At 42.3% G+C, this 17,554-nt stretch overlaps 2 protein-coding genes across 2 annotated transcripts; both read left to right on the forward strand.

Moving 5' to 3' along the window:
• Positions 1–1,404: 1,404 nt before the first annotated feature.
• On the forward strand, positions 1,405–2,323 carry LOC107194227. The gene is made up of 2 exons (XM_015583818.1): positions 1,405–1,749; positions 1,970–2,323. Exons 1-2 carry the CDS (start codon positions 1,405–1,407, stop codon positions 2,321–2,323), a joined length of 699 nt encoding a protein of 232 aa, XP_015439304.1.
• A 4,808-nt stretch (positions 2,324–7,131) lies between these two features.
• On the forward strand, positions 7,132–11,417 carry LOC107194310 (alpha-tocopherol transfer protein-like). Its single transcript, XM_015583914.1, has 7 exons — positions 7,132–7,254; positions 9,475–9,621; positions 10,091–10,250; positions 10,334–10,514; positions 10,654–10,839; positions 11,057–11,162; positions 11,228–11,417. Exons 2-7 carry the CDS (start codon positions 9,483–9,485, stop codon positions 11,386–11,388), a joined length of 933 nt encoding a protein of 310 aa, XP_015439400.1. The 5' UTR covers positions 7,132–7,254; positions 9,475–9,482; the 3' UTR covers positions 11,389–11,417.
• The last annotated feature ends 6,137 nt before the right edge of the window (positions 11,418–17,554 follow it).

Here is a 17,554-nt window from a genome sequence, read left to right on the forward strand (position 1 = left end):
CGCTCTTCCTCCGTCTTCTCTTCCTCTTGCGCCCTCTTTTCCTCCCTTTTTTCTCCTCCTCTGTACCAGTTCCATCTTCAATCTTCATCGCCTCAGATTCCACAATTTCAGGTTTTTTATACAAAGATTCTGTGTACTCTAATCTCTTCTTTTTCGACCAAGGTCGTGGTGTCTGGAACTCCATATGCATATCCTGCCCATCTTTCGACTTCTTCCACACCCTCAATCGAAATATATTCGGATTCTGACTGACTTTTTCCGATGTATCTTCCATATCCTCGGTTTCATTCATGTGCGTGGTTTCCTCTTCCTCCTGCACAAGATCCTTCGATTGCGGGAACAACGTCACCGTTCGATTCCCCGAAGTCTGCTCGGGTTTCTTGTCCTCATCGATGATATTTTGCTGGGTGTCTTCGGTACAGTCGCACGGAGGATCGAACTCCTCTTTAGGTGGTTCCTTCTGGGTTCTGATCACCAGTCTGTTGTCATTGATAATGGCCTCGATCTCTTTATACGGTAAACCCCTTTCCTTGATCTCTGAACGAAGCTTTGGTTCGGGTACTTCAACTTTTTTTGGAGGTTCTATCGGGCAACACGCGGTCTCATCGACTTTGGGACGTGATAAAATAGATTTCAGACTTTTCGTCGACTGACATCGATTATTTATAATGTTTGGAACAGGATCTGTGATTCGGACGCTCTACTTCGGAGGACATCCACACTTGTGAGTTGCGATGATCATCTTTATTGGTACTTAATCATTTCTTCAGAGGAAGAAAGGATTTATTGATAGTGTAACATGGTCTATTGAATAGTGTAATGAGTGTAATGTGGTGAAAAAGGTTTCTTAATTGTATCAGGTTATCGTGGTGGACGCCATGGTGGGATCGGTCGTCTGATCTGAACGTGTTCACGCTGCAATCAATGACAGCCGTTCGTGGACCCCTACTAAAGGTACATTTTCACGTGACAGTAAATCGTGTCTTTTACAACAAGACTAGACTTTCAATTTTATGCATTTATAGCCAATAAAACTCTGTGAAATACAATTAAAAGCAAAACATGCATCCCGTGCACTGAGTTTTCTATTTTATTCTGAACCCAATAAGATGCTTAAGAGAAGAAGGACGTTCCTACATTTACTCTAGTCTTCTGTAAATGATAAAATATCATTTTGCATAAAAATCCAAAGTCTAGGATAACACTAAATGTTACGACTTTTTTCGTCGTGAAAACTAAACATCGTGACATTGATTTACATTGTTATACAGTGTCACAACGAAAGTCATGACTTCTACTGTCACGTGAACACGTCCATTAACTAACCCCACCCAACGACAAAATGGATTCGAGGATTACCATCTAAATTCCAAGTTTCAACAATCAGACGATAATTATTTCACGATGCATTCTTGTACGACGATGCCAGAGGCGCCATGCCCGCCGGATTGTCCGCCGCCGAAGCCGTTGAACGATCCTTCGTCGAAGTATTACAGGGAAATCGGTACGGCGATGGTTGGCAATGAACTGATTATTCGTATGGAGAGGGAGAAAGGTAAATCGAAGAGATTGAGAGACTGGGATCCTCCCTGCGATTGCGACGTAGTAGAGATACAAAGGCCGACGAGCAAAGAGGGTCCGAAAATACTGAAGGGTCCCGAGAACAATCGTATCCTCTTCCGTGTTCAGTCGAAGACCCAGGAGAATAAGGAGGATGGTGATGGAAAGGCTCAAGGAATTTATTACGAAGTATGATCACCTTGTTTCTTGGAGATTAATTTACAACTATTTGAAACATTGTAGGGTAGACTCGCACCAGTGAATGAATACTCGAAAGATTTTGTAACTATTAAAGTAGAATTTTAATTAATGCATAATATTAATAGATATATTGGATGCACCAGTAAATGAACATGATATATATATATAACCGAGTAAATTAGGTTATTAAAATAAATACTCTTTTCAGGTCGGTCAATGCAAAAACGACCGGAACTCGGCAAGAATGTGCAGAACGTTCACCATCTATCCCGTGATGGACTCGCCGTGTTCGCAGGTGGTGCACACCGATCGTGTCACCGAGGGTGACGAGAATGTGTTCATGTTAAAGGTGAGGAAGAAGCCTAATACCAACGAGGAGCCGAAGAAAAACATCGAATTGGAGCTGAGAACGCCGAGGCCATCGACACCACCCCCGATGCAACCGGAAGAGCAGCTACCAGTGGAGAAAGTATCCCTTAAGGACGAGAGAAAAGTTAAGAAAAAGACTTCGGAAGAGAAAACGAAGAAGGACGTAACGAAATATAAAAAGAAGAAACGTTGATCAACTTCTGTTAATATCAATCTCAAAAGAATTTTAATAATGTAACCGAAAATTTTAGAAGACTTTAAATTTTTCGAAGAATGTATTGAATTAGAAGAAATTTATTTTGTTTCAATAATGTTTAATCGAATTAAGTTTGAGGTATAGTTGTGTATATAGGCATCGTCTGAGGCTCGGTCTTCGGTTCAATGCTAAATGTGGGCATCTTCCGTTCGGTGCAGTGTCTGGCATTGAAGTCCTTGATAGCCAATTTGGTGACGTCCAAGTCATTCGCGTCGTCGACGATCTGCAGGATCTTCTGGACGGTCGAGTACTCCATCACCACCGCTGATTTCGTGTCGTTCGCGGTCTGCGAGGCCTCAGACATTCTCGTCTTGCTCTCGATCTCCCAGCTCTCCATCGTTTCCCTGAAGATTAGAATGACTCACGCATTCGTTCCCAGACTTCTATTCTATTTATCATAACTTTCATCATCTTTCTCTAATCAATTTTTCTTAATTTTGAAATAATATTCTAATTTTAGCACATAATTTGGTCAAGTAGATGTGACAGCCTTCCGCGAACAAAGTGAGTTGTAATGATTAATACTCACAGGGAGGCCCCTGGATCGGTGCTCAACGATCTCTTCCTGAACCAGCCGTTCGAGCTGGATCTCGACTTTTGCTTCGAGTTCCTCTTGTTCTTGCTGTAGAACATCGAGCTCGATCTGTCATGATCGTTTCCATCTTCGCTGCCCTTTTCGTTCTCGTGTCCAGTCTCGTGCTTCGTTTTCTCTGGTTTCTTCGATTTCCCATACGCGTGCTTCAGCTTCCAGAACGCGTGTCTGGCTGCCTGGGCAGCCGGGTCCCGCCTGAAACAGCACCGATGACTCCGATATTGCCACCTGGTCGAACGAAAGATTCATCTCAAAAAATTATCCATCCTTGTTCAAAGGCAGGTCAGCTGGGTTATAATTACCACAACGCGCAGGTCGTCACCGTTGAACTGAACATGAAGAAGCAGTTCAATACCGTCAGAACTATCAGCGGTTCTAACATGATCGTGGGCACGCCTGCATTACCCTGAACGCGATTGTCCCGGTTGGCTCTGCGAATTTGGAAATGCCAGGCGATGGAATATACCAGTGATACGTGGCAATGTTCCGGTGAAGAATATTTGACGATCGACACGCGATATACAGTGAGTTAGAAAAAAGAGTGGAGTAATTTTTACACGCTTACAATTGGAGCACAGAATCATGAAAGCATTCATGATAATTCACATTTCTGCATACCACCACACAGGTAGTGGACCCGAGAGGGGGATGAAGACTCTGAGGGGTAGAGAAATGCAAGCAGGAAGCGTGTGTACAGATTACCGTGGCTGTCGACAGGGATCTCAATGTCCCCGCAGAGACGGGTATATACCTTCCCTCCACGGGGGTCCTTCTGGGAGCTGTTTAGAGGTGAAACAGCGCACAATACCGCCGTAACCGCAATATATAATATACATATATATAAAAATAGAATCTCGATACATCTCCCCGTCGCACATCTGTGTGTGTGTGATTATAATGATGATATTACGTCGGACGGTGGCTGTGCCGTTGGGCTTCGGTCGCGGTTATCCCGTCGTCACAATGAAAACGCGCCTAGACCACCCTCCGTGATCTCACCACCTGCCGCGCAGCCGACCGTCGTCGATTTATTTATTTCCACCTCGACGCCGTTGTCGACGATCCGACGTTATTAACGAGGGACGGATCGAGACCCGCGAACGTGCGAATTTCCGACGGTTCAGTCACGATTTAAGGAAGGTGGAAGATTGCGAGAGGTCGAAATAAAGTTCGAGGGATGCATTGGTAGTGATCTAGCAATGACGATATATTTTTTTTTATCAGAATTGCAAAAATGGACCTGAATGCATGGACTTTTGGTGGCGTTGGAAGTCGATCTTAGTACAGGGAATCGTCGATGAGTGTTCGAAGGCTCCTCGGCAGTGATAAGAAGAGTTTATGTTAGCGTAATTGTTGTCCATCTAGCTTTAAAATTCCCTAGACAATATTTATATCAGACCCACAATAATTTCCTCATATTGTAATTTCGTTTAAATTTCAGTAAAAACTAGGGAAATGAAGAAAATCCTCCGCCGAAGGAACCGTGCGAAAATCTTCGGGTCACGGACGATCTAGGACCGTCTTCATGAATTATCGTTCGGCTTTTTCAACCCCCGAAGACGTGTTCCCCGCGCGTGAAGAGGATCCTCATTCAGCCCCAGAAGAGATTCGTCCCACGTATAATATCGCGGTCACTTGTCGTCCCATTGAGACTCTGACCGCAGACTTTTCTTTACGACCTCAGGGTCCCAAAGAGAGGAAAAATCAGTAGCGTCCACCTACCGCCGCGATCATATACGTGTCACGCTATTTTTCGTACATCGAGAGCATGATCTTTCACTGTGCGTCGCCTAATTTATTGGCCGCAGCGATCCCCATTGTATAGCGGCCGACCACACACAGCTCGAACGACACCTTTATGAACTCCCACGACAGTCGCGATTACGAACCCTCCACGCTTCTTTCTTTCCGTCGTTTCTCGCTCCTCCTCTTTTGCTTTTTTTACTTAATAATCCTGACGTCTTTTGCTGTTACCCAGCGAGTGGGAACTAAGTGTGCATTGTAAATTCTCGAGGGTCCCCGAAATCGACCGGTGAATTATGTGCGTAAGAAGAAAATGGCGCCAGAAGAAATGGGCTGCTGGAAATCGTCTACTAAGGTATTGACAAAGAATATTTGTATTCACAGGTTCAGTAGACAGCTGGCAGTCAGCGTTCAACATTTGTTCTTAAAAAGACGTATTACCACGTCATCCGACATCAAACTGTTAATAATACTTCAGAGTATCTTCCAATCCATAGAATGACGATGTACAATTTGTTTCAGGTGATCTAGACAGGGTTGAAGGAAGGAAGGAAGACCAGCGAAAGTTTTCGAATTCAGGGTATGTACTCCACTTGCTGTTCCTCCGGATCGCAACGGGGTTGTCCCCCCGCGGTGTCCCGTCATAGCACCACAATGGCGACCGCTGCCATTCGTCGGGGTCATTACGAGACGCTGTTGCAATCGAAAGGAAAGGAGTTAGGGGCAATTACGAGGACGCTTTTCAGTCGTGACAATACGGTCTCTGGAGAGAGGCGTCGCCTCCATCAATCGTCGCGACGTTCCTAGTGGTTCGGACCATGCCTACTGGTCTGTGTTAGGTTATGGTCAATCATTGAGGACAAGTCTGGCCTGGGGATAGTCAACGGAATGGTGAAAACCCGAGGATGGCTCATCTGGCCGTAACGAAACAATTTTCCACGGCTGGCCCCCGCCGGATGAATGAACGTGTAGCACGCTGACTCGCGCAGTTTTACGGGCGCTGGTTTATACAGTAGGTTTGCGTTTTGCGAACTTCATTGAAAAACCCCTATCGGCGATGGTTCATTCAGATCTGGCTACCGAGGACCCTGAATGGCCCGTGAACGGTCACGCTGCCCCGTCCACGAGTGGCGATGACTGTTGGTTACTTGTGACTACAGTGACCCGAGAATTATTGTGGGTTCTTGCAAATTTAGTAGCTGGTCCTCGAAAATTGAGGAGAAATTTGTCAGCACCTTGCAGAGAAGACCGGGGCCAGTTCTTGATTTTTAATAAATTATACGGGTCAAATATCATTATAACTGCACGAGAAGTCTTTTATAAATAGACAATTCTAACTACTTATAATAAAGTTTATGTTTTTTTTTTAGGTCTTTAGGGTGCAGTCGTTCTATACTGAAGGACCCAGTTCTCAATTTCCTTCTGAATATGTAATTATAAAGATTGTAAATTCGGTACAGGACTCAGACTTAACTTCTGATTTTTATTTATTAATCATAATTTTTTAGAAATTTTATGAAGTCTTGTCTAATGGTGGTCTATGGATCGATAGCTTGCGGTTCTTAGGATCCTTCTGGTCATCCGGATCACGAGGCGTCTCGTCATTGGCGGAGCTCAAGCTGCACTGAAGCACACGTGAAATTTTCTTGCCATTTCCTGGTATCCTCAAGCCGCAATACTCGCTGGAATCGACTCCCGTTGGACCCACGTATCTCGGGAAACTACGAAACATTCAGATTCGTATATTGAAATTTCTGATCGAAGGCTTACTGACGTTCGTCCTCACCACGTGGAGAACAGAATGCACCAGATGCAGGTTATGCAAACGCTGTTGCACACAGTTAGACAATCGAACATTTCGCCAGCTGTCCTTTCATTCCGTTTGTCTCCCCGATAACATTTTTCTGTAATTCTTGGAATTTAACCGTCCACGGAGCGTCCGGTGTCGCGTACTGTCAACCGAACGTTGCCAACTTCCGGCGGCGGGGCTGTCGTTTCGTGCAATCGACGGAATTGGATATAGATATAGATATAGATATAGATATAGATATAGATATATAGATATATCCATATAGATATCGTGAAATTCGCTTTAAAAAAATCGATATTCTGAATGGAATTGTCTTTATTGCTCTGTTTTAGTTCCCACGATTCACTTTTCGTTCGATCTGCCCACCATCGAAGATTCGAAACCAAAATCCACTCACGTAGGAGAGTGATGGGAGCATTACGGGAAACGGACATGCGTGCAAGCTTCGTTCGAGGCAATCATGCGTTGGGTCATTTGTTCTAGGCCCATCGTGTACCTACCATTACAGTGTCGTGGGAGATGGTGGGGAACACAGTTGTGAGGAATCGGTACGGGATCATAGAAATGCCGATCGAAGACGCGGTGTTAGTTCGACGACGTTCACCGTACGCTGAGGACACATTCTTTTGTCTTTTTTTGGACAAAGACTTTCTGTCGAATTTTTGTGACCCTCCTCGGTAGTTCTGAGTTTTTCTTTGGATTCAACTGATTTTCAATAATTGGGTGAGTAGAATGTTTGAAGATTTGTTTCCTTACTCTTGTTTCATTTTTCACGTAATTTTACGTTAGTCCTTGTGTTATTGGTACTTTTAATTAAAGTAAAAAAGTGGTGAATGTTTTATCCTTTTTTTCGAGTGTATCGATTTATATGTTCTGCTTTTGATTATGATATACACTGCGTGGTATAACTATAAAACTACCCTAAAATTTTCAATTCTTATGTATTGTGGATAAAATAAAAACGAAGCAAGTTGAGTAAATGTCCCAATTACTGCCACTGGATGTTGGAAAACGAAAGTGAAATTTGAGCATCGAAAACGCGTCCACGTAAATAAGAATTGATGGCGAAATCATACTGAAGAAAGAGCCATAATTTAACTGTTCAACCTACCTATACCATTTTAGGGTGACTTTATCGTTATGCTATGCATTGTATTATCGAGTATTTCGCAGTCCTTTAGTTTAGGTTTAACGTACAGCTTTTTTTTTCAAAATAGAGAGCAGCAAGAAATATTGTGAAATGTGTGCGAATGTTTTCAAGAGTTGTTTAGGATCGACGGCGGGTCGTAAAAGGTACTTACTGTTTCAAGCAAGCGTAATTGTCGATTTTCCTGGCGGAACCTGTTTACTTTCCGAACCGTAATACACTTAATTCGATCAAGTCCTCGTATGGAGTCGATGGACTTTTGTACTAGGTGAATAGTGACAACCATTCCATTAGACTAAAAAGAAAAGTTAAATTTATTCAACAATCCAAGTAATTGAATTTCGTTTAATTTGTAATTTTATTGCATCGAACATGTGTATTATTCCTGCTCTCTCACTGTTTACATCCATCACGGATTCCTCACTTGCATTTTCACGCGGATCTAATCAATTTCACTCACGTATCGTCGCCCGTTCAAGCGACTCTCAACAACCGTGTAATGCGCAGGGATGGAACGCTCGATTTCGTGATCTGAAATCGTGTGGCTTTTTCCAATGCGTTCGACAAATATCGATCCAGTTACGAAAATGTAGTTTACATTCGTGTGTGGTGCAACGCACTGATATCGAATTCTGGTCATAAGTTATTTCCCCTTCTCTTTTCTCCCCTATAATCTGGGAATCATTTCACCTTCGAGGTTCGACAGTTTACGTAAAACAGTCAAGAATGCTTCTGATTCTTTGATGTCACAGTGAATATTGAATTAGTAAAAGACTCAGATTGCTTCAAATGGCCCTACGGCCATTTATTAACGTCAGATATTTGAAAAACTAGAGTTTCTGAAAGTCTCTGGAAAGCTCTAAAAAATCTCTAAATTATCGAAATCTTCAGAGCTTGCAAGTTTACAGATATCGTTAAACGTCTGTTAAAGTCCATGAAAATGTGTCCACAAGTGTGCCCAAGAATCTATAAAAATCTTCGAATTCCAAGTAACGTCTGAAGCTTTGTTGAAAACGTTTCGCGTCCATCGCTGTCATCACGTCCATGACACAATCATGTTAATTGTAACCTGAGGTTCGGGGTCAAAGCCACGGAAAAGGAAGCTAGCTAGAAAATACACTCTATCTTCTATCCATTTACGTTTACAAACTTTACTCAGCGATTGAAAGCTTGTCAAACAGGCATAATTGACAAATCACTTACCCGTAATGGACATTAGACGCATTAATATTCAAACGTGTACTTCGAGGAAGTGCCATTTGTCACGGAACCATCGCGCACGATTTCCAAAAAATGCTTAACTTTTTAACGCCCAGAACCGTAAATCTTTTTTTCAAAATTATGAGACTGATATAGATATATGTATATGTATAATATCTTGTCATTTCGAAGTTCAAAATATCAATATTAAACCAACCTATTGTAAAATTTTTTAAAATTATTTTCAACCCTTTAACGCTCAAACACCTCTTCTAGGGAAACAATTTATTTCTAGCCAATTAGTTAACACAGAAATGGTTTCAATATGTGCATCTCATCTGTATTTTCACAACAGAATGCTTAAAAGGAAGAACAAACGTTCTTAACGCCGAGAGATTAAAAGAATCTCGGCGAGATTCGCGCTTCGTACGCAAACAAGCTCCGTCGAAGTGTGTTACGACTGTCAATATTGAACGCCCGTTGTGTGACAGTCTCTCTTCCGTTCGAGTGAAGATAATATTCCGGCAACATTTGTAACTTTCGCAACGACACACAGTGCCCAAGGTTTTGCGTTTAAAGAATAAAAATGTTCGCAGACGTGGATATGACGCTGTTGCCGCCGACCGTCGAACAACAGAGACGCATCGATGAGGTGGTTCCGGTTGATCCGGAAACGAGGAAACGCGACATCGCGGCGATACGGGAATGGCTTTCGAAACAGCCTCATCTGCCTGATCACATGGGTCTGCATCACAAAAAATTAATTGTCACGGTGAATTACCGACGTTCATTGCTGTTTTTTTAAATGGAAAAAATGGGAATTCTTCTGGTGCAATGAAATGAACGTGTCAATGAAGTTTAATGATATTTGTGTGGTACTATTAACATAGTAAAACCCCTAGTACAGAATTCAAAATTATGCTTCATTTTAATTTTCAGATATTAATCTTAACGTGTGAATTGAATTATTTTTATCATATAATTTCCATTCTGTAAATACTTTCGGTTTTTATGCACCAGACTGTGAATGCTTCTTACGTACATATCCAAGACAACGAGCGTTGTCATGTGATTTTCAATAATAATAATAGGCTCGTAGATATCATAACAGTGCATTTATTTGATTTGTGCTCGTAAAATCTCGACTCGCGGATTTGCAATTACAGACGAGATTACGGTGTTTGTTCGGTAATTCGGAACGGCTGATTGCAGATGACGCAAGACTCAAGAGATTCCTGTTCGGCTGCAAGAACAGCATAGAAAGATGTAAATTGATTTTGGAACGGTACTACAGCGTACGCACCGCCGTGCCTGAATTCTTTTCGTTGCGTGATCCTCTTTCGAAGGATATTCAACAGTGTCATGAATCGATGTAATCCTTCCCTTTTATATTTCATTAATTTCGTAGCCGTAATTAAGGGAAACTAGATTGATTTCTTTCTTATCTACAATTAGACACTACTTCGTTCTGCCATCGTTGACGAATGAAGGGCACCGTGTCACTGTTCTACGGCTTCGGGACACGTCGATCGACAAATTTTCCATTCGGACAATCACCAAAAGGATCCTGATGGTCCTGGACACGCGTCTGATGGAGGAATGTTGCCTGTCGAACATTATGGTCATCGATCTTCAGGTACCATTTTCTTTTGGATATTGCCCCACTTCAACGCCTCAAAGATCTCGATGCTCCCCTAGAATAATAGTAAACCAAGTTCTGAAGAAGTTTAACATTAATAACTGCTTCACGTTTATCTACGAATTATTGTCTTCAGGGATTCAGCGTAGTTCACTTTACAAAGTGTAGCCCAACGCAGAGCATCATTCGGAAGTCGATGTTGGCGGTGCAAGACAGTATGCCGTTGCGACTTCACAGGGTCCATTTTCTTCACGCTCCTGCATTCATAGAAAGCGTTCTGAATATATTCTATCCTCTTCTGAAAGAAAAACTAGTTCAGAAAGTGAGATTATTTTGTGTAAATACAGTGACTCACAAATTTGTGCACGGAAAACGGTCGCATTTATTTCGCTGAATCGCATACGTAAATGGGAATTGCATGAAAATTTGTATATTTAATTGTTAATTCCGAAAGTATGTGAACGAATGTGTGAGTCACTGTAATTAATTTATCGTAAGTCTTCTGGATGACGCTATGTCCTTTTTTTTCGTGAATATAGTTTCGAATCCATACTGGTGGTGGAGAGGAATTGCATCCTTACATGAATAAGGATATATTGCCGAAGGAATGGGGAGGCAAAGCAGGCACTTTCGATGAGTTAAACGGTTCGGTTGATCCAACACATTATTTCTAGGTATACTTTTTTGTTAGTAATCGTTACTGTTTGCAGACTCATGGAGAAAGAAGATCGAGAAGAACAGGGATTGGTTCCTACGCGAAGAGAAGCTCAGCCGAACGAACGAAAGCGCTAGATTGCCCGAAACTAAATCGAGGCTCTTGGCGGAACTCGATGGACTGCAGGGTTCGTTTCGAAAATTGAACATCGATTAAAAAAAAAAAATAGAATCTCCTTATGGGAAGAATAATGTCTCCAATGATAATCTCCTTCATTGGTTCTTTTAGTCAGCTAGTACAATATTTTATATTTACAATTAGTTATATTTAAGATTTACATATTTCTTAGAAATGATTTTTTTTACACTTGTCAAGCGGATAAATGGTCGATACAGTAGATTCTCGGGTAACGGTATGGATGGTCCGTTACAAGATGGCGCCACTGAACACTCGAATTCAGAAAAAAATGAACCATTTGTAGAAGAGTTTAAATTAACTAATCTATCGATTCAGCCGCGGAATTAGAGGTATCAGTGTGATCTTGTAATAAATGGTCGGTTAATTGTATCTCTGATCTGGGTCTTCATACTTATAGAACGTTGCACTTATTATTTGGCACGACTCGTGCCAAACGTGTATTTGACGTTCACCTAACGTTGTTGCTAAAATATTGGAAGTGAGCCCAGGGCAGAATGCAATACTGCCAAACGGAAGGGGATCCAACGCAGGTCGCAACAACAAAAAAACTTCACCCCTTTGGTCTCGTTGCTACAACGTGTATGGTACTAGTGAAAAAAGCCACTCCCACATAGCTCTGGATATTCTGGACCATGTCCGAATATATCCTAAAATCATTCTCTTTAACCCTTTGCACTCTACTGGCTCTGCGACATGTGTCATCGCAATATCCAAGTTTTATTTATTAAAATACAAACTAAATTAACGAATTAATAATTTGAGGTCATATGAAGGTCAACTTTGTTTTTTAAAACGGATCCGTATACCTTTTTACGCACTAATTCGCCAGAAGTGATTTAGTACTCTATGTAGGGAATATCATCAAGTAGTGCTACCGGTGCAACACTGGGCGTTAAAGGATTAACAGTCCAATAAAGTATTTCTTACTATGTACTTTTGTATAGTATATTGTCAAACTTAATCTCGTTCATAATTAAAGCAACCTCGCTTACTCGCAATACAAATTTAAAATGATACAAAGTTGCTTGACTGTAAACTGCCAAGATATAGTATAATAAAACTCTGTCTGTTAGTAAATGGTCAGACAGATACCGCATTGTCGCGTTGCAAGTTTCTGTTGATCAGAGACTTGGTACGCAGTCTTGACCGTTACTTAACGACTGCACCATATACGACACCACCTCCAGACACTTAAGAGCCGCCTCGTTCGGCGCGTCTGTCTCTTCTTTCGTGTCCGTTTAACTGACTTGATAAGCTCTAATGGTGGTTCAAGCTGTGGCACGGAACAACTCGCAGAATTGCAGGAATCCCTTTCGACTGGCCGAACGCAATTTCGCGGTTGTTGCTGTGGTTGCTCTGTGCCCCCCGATCGCTCAACGGCCACTGTCTGCCACGACCTGCGAACGCGCGCGTCTCTCGTTCTCCGTTGTGTTTCCCGGCAATATTTGATCAGTCGATGAAAACATACACGCGTCCCTAAAGGGTAAAAAACAGACTGTTCATCAATTATCATGCGAACCTGCAACCGATAGGACGTGGAAACTGCGTGTTTTTTCTCTGCGATCGTCGTTGTGCTGCCGTCGCCGTAGGCACGAGGTAATACATTATTTTTTGTTGTTATATTTACCACAAATTACTTATCAGCGAACCTACTTTTACTGCTGCCTGTTAACAGTAATGGGTAGACTGCGGATATTTATGCAAATTCACAATTTTGAACATTAATTTATGAATATGAAAATGAGATAAAAATTTATTTTCTATACTAGATGTCTTATTGTGCTGATAATAACATAGACATATCATTAAGTTTTGCTAAAGACTCTATTTCACTGCATTTTGTATATTAAAATTGACTGCAAATGCATAAACATCCGCCGTCTAGTAATTAGTATTATATTTTAATTGAATTGTACGTCTTTGGAAGTTGGTTTTCTTGTTATAAATAAGGTTCTACGCCAGTGAAGTGCAGCAATACAAGGCTTAATAGATTATACGTCCGTTGGTCTCGAAAAGTCCACACATATCACCGAATAATTTTAATAACGTTGCTGCGCATTTTGTTCTTTCGATTCATCGTCCGTATTTACGCGTTCCCCAAGGTCATTTAATTTCGTTCGCCACGTAGAAAGTGCCTCGTGAATTACGTAGAAATGGAGTCATTTGAGAGACAAACAAGCTCCAAGACGGAATTGTGAGAGAGACCGACGGTCTTGCTCTCGATTTTACAACAGACGCGCTTATAATCTCTACACAACCGAGAATTCATCGACGTGTGCACACGATATAAACAAATGATCCGTCGCCGGCTGTTCCCGTTTAAGCAAATTAAACGGCCTCGCATTGCATAAGCATTATATCAATTACCACGGGTGTGTGCGTTCTTAACGAGCCGGTACAGGCAATTAATCAGTTAATTAAACACCACTGCTTGGAGGGATTGTGTAACCGTCAGCTTCGATATTCTTTGAGTTTCCCTCGATACCATCCATCCACATTCTGAACCTCTAAAAAAAATGATTGAAAATGTTAATTGTAACAATTTGTAAATTATAACTATCAAAATAGACAAAAAAACAGGTTCAAAATATTGGAATGTCTGTGAGATGGAAAGGAGTAGGTCTCGAAGTCGTCGATTAAATTCGACAAATTCGTCGTTTCCGACAGGTATAAAGTCGGCCCTGTCCTGCCGCACTGTACAGTGCGACGGGGCCAGGGTGGATTGATTTTTCGCCCCCTGACGTCACCTCGAGCATGCGCGATTCCGATTGGACGTTACCGTTGTGTGTAAGTGTGTGGTCGTCCGTTCTCAACGCAATTTTATTTTGCCCCATCTCTTGACATCTGTATTTCGCGTAACAATCCGACGATATCCCTTTATCGAAGTCCTACGACACACTTGGACGCATTGTTGCTGGGTCTAAGTCGATTAATTCGAACGGTAAAAGAAATTAGCAATCTGTCATCATCGAAGAGTATCCTAGGAACAGAGATTAGCTGTGTACAAGTTCTAATTTAATTTGAATCGACAAATAATCCAGTGGGCTACCAATACTCACGTAGATATAGATTTCTATAATACCTGTTCCATATGTTTGGTACCAAGTGGATAAGGACCTTATCGAAATGTACACAATCGCCTATTTTAGAAATGCACAGAATCAATGGTCCAAGATTTCACAAGTGACTCAGGGCAAACGCACTAATGAACCAATTTTTATAAGATAATATTTCTGGTTGAATGAGTAGACAATTATTTAATCTCACCAACTGTTGAAAAGTTAGGATGACGATCTTGGCTATACTGTTGCCTTTTGCTATATACGGTTCATTTCGTGGTGCATCCACCCTATAATAGATCTCAACGAGTACCCTAACTCTGATAAATCCACCAAATAACATTAATTCAAAACAGCCTTTCAACGAAACCTATGAAAATTACCAGTCGTCATCGAACTCTCGATGAGGGAAAAATTCACTGCGACAGAGGTGGGGGGAAGGGGAGGTCGAATGGGGTGGTGCTAGACTCGCGAGCGGTCGTGGTTCTGGGCCACAGGGACGGTTGGGGTCAGAGACGAGTTCATTCAGTGTCGCGGCGGTGACTCGACGGTGTTTCTTCCTCCGTTTGAACTTATCGAACCGATTTCTCCCCGTTCTCCCTTCCCCTTAGCTGAGCTTGTTCCCTCTATACCTCCTTAGTCGTAGGGAGGAGTTGCTTTGCGCGGTCGGTGATCAGCCAGGCTAGCGGTTATACCTACCTAGGGCCGTATCGTTTCGCGTAGCACACGTGCACGCCGTCACGGCGACGAGACGTGGTTTCTAGGCAGCTTAACGTGGTCTGGTTTCATCGCGCGACGCTTTCGATCGACAGGGAACACGGTCGGCCTGGCTACCGTCGTTTAACCTACGTATACTCTCGGTGTCTGTCGTCGTCGAAAACGACGTGACGCTCTGTTTTCTGGCTCTTCGCGACTGTACCTTGGAGAAGGTTTACTTTGGTGAATATTCAGCTTGGAGAACATTTGCCTTGGAGAACTATTACCTTCGAAAATGTCTACCTTGAAGAACCTTGGGGAACATCTACCTTGAAGAATCTTGGAGAACCCTGGAGAACACCCATCTTAGAGAACATTTACCTTGGAGAACATCGACCTTGAAGAACCTTGGAGAACATCTGGAGAAGAAAAACGAGTACACATCTGGACCATCGAACTTTGATATAGTAGTATCTGTCCCTACCGGTGTGAAAAGACGAAACGTTCGAGTGTCGTCCATGACAGAAGAATCGACGAGTAATAACGACGGACCGACGAGACGATCGAGACACGTGGATCTGGAGCCAGAAACTTTACTGGCATCTGTCATTAAATGAAGAAGGTTAAATGAAGAAAATTGAAGCGGTCCACAGTGAATGAAAGAAAGTACAATCACGAACATCGAAGATCCACGATACCATAGTCGGTTTTAACGATCCAGAGAACATCTCACCGAAGTGCAACGCTATCTGATTATCAAGGTATCGGTCTAAAAATTTTTCAATATTAGCATACGCAGCACCAGAAATTCGGTTCAGAAAATTTTGTGAAGTAAAGTATGCGACTCATCCGTTGCGGACATACTCACACATTTGTTCACAAACTTCCGAAATACCAATTAGACGTCAAAACTGTTACGCAATAATTTCTATTTATACATTCCCCTCAAATTTTTCTCAATTTCGAAATAAAATTCGCATTCTGGTAAATACAGGTGACAACCTTTGTGAACAAACTTGTGAGAGTCACTGTGTACGCGTTTTACATAACTATTTCAACATTGGCACTTTCGGTACACTAACGAGGATTTAACCCTGTTTACCCTTATCATCTGTCTTAATAATGATGGTATATTAAATAAAAAAGTCCGTCCAGAAGCCAAGTGCGGTGGGTGGACAGTGTGTACTTGGTCGTTCCTGGGTCCGGTCTAAATCCCGCTGATCCGAGCTGGTGGCGCGGCGGCGACCCTCTCCCCCACTTCGCGTCGATTATTCGCCAGGACGACGCGCGTCAGCTGGAACTTGCGTGGTGCGTCCTGGGTGTGCAGCGTGTTCCGTTCTGCAGCCTCACCAGTCCATTGTCGCGATCCCGTCAGACAATATAGAGACTACAGGCGAGAAAGAAAGAACAATACATAGCTCACACAGTACAGTAAAAGTCGAGAAAAAACGTTTGTATCTCTTCAGATCATACTAGTGCGTCGATTCTCGGACATCGATCTGCGTTTGCTCGCGTACAGTCCGTCAATCCCGTGTGTGTCTGCTCGTCTGACAACGACAGAAGCTTGATATCGTCGACGACCGCGAAAAAACGTGATTCTGGGTGACAAGTGGAGAGACAACGATACGTTGCGGATGTTCCCTGGAGCTATTTCGAGGCTGACGTACTGTGCCGCGAGACCGACCTCGACAATCTCTCGACCGATCGAGAGGGTGTAGTTTGTGAGAAATTTACTATTAGATAGAAGCTAAACCAGTGAAGGGGCTGTCCAGCGAAGGTGGTACACGCTGGAGGAACGGATGAATGTGTGTTGACTGAGCCTCTTCAGGATCTTCTTCGGTGAGTCGATGTCAGACGTTGATTAGTACTCATTGGTGATGTGTGTGTTGGTATTGATGTTTAGATGAATTTATTTGATGGTTTATGGTACTGTCTGGTAGATTGTTTCGCGATAGAAGACACTGTCCTCGCTAGAACGCCACACGGAGCAAACTGTTCGCTAGATTACCCATTGTCTCGGTCCCTCCGGTTGCGTTCCTCTCTGTTTATGTTCGCGACTTATGTAAGTGTCCCTGGATACTGGGCTGGATTCTTCTGTTGCACGTGGATTTTTTCGTGTTCCCATTATCCACGGATCCTAGTTGATCTGGAATGATCACAATAGTCGTTTCATTTTTCATCTAGTGATAAAAGTTATTACTAGACTGCGGATTTTTATGCAGAATAAAATTTTATGAAATAATTCATAAAGAATTTCTTTCTACTTTTAAGTGTCTTATCGAGTTAAGAAGTTGCGTGTGATTGTATTTCACAGAGCTCTAGACACTATAAATGCATAAAATCCGCAGTCTATTTATTACAGTCTTACTTAGACATTGTATATATTGTTCGTACATTCATAATTACGATACCTTTATACGCATTTAAGT

The sequence above is a fragment of the Dufourea novaeangliae genome, unplaced genomic scaffold, assembly GCF_001272555.1.
Source record: "Dufourea novaeangliae isolate 0120121106 unplaced genomic scaffold, ASM127255v1 scaffold28, whole genome shotgun sequence".
NCBI classification, from domain to species: domain Eukaryota; kingdom Metazoa; phylum Arthropoda; class Insecta; order Hymenoptera; family Halictidae; genus Dufourea; species Dufourea novaeangliae.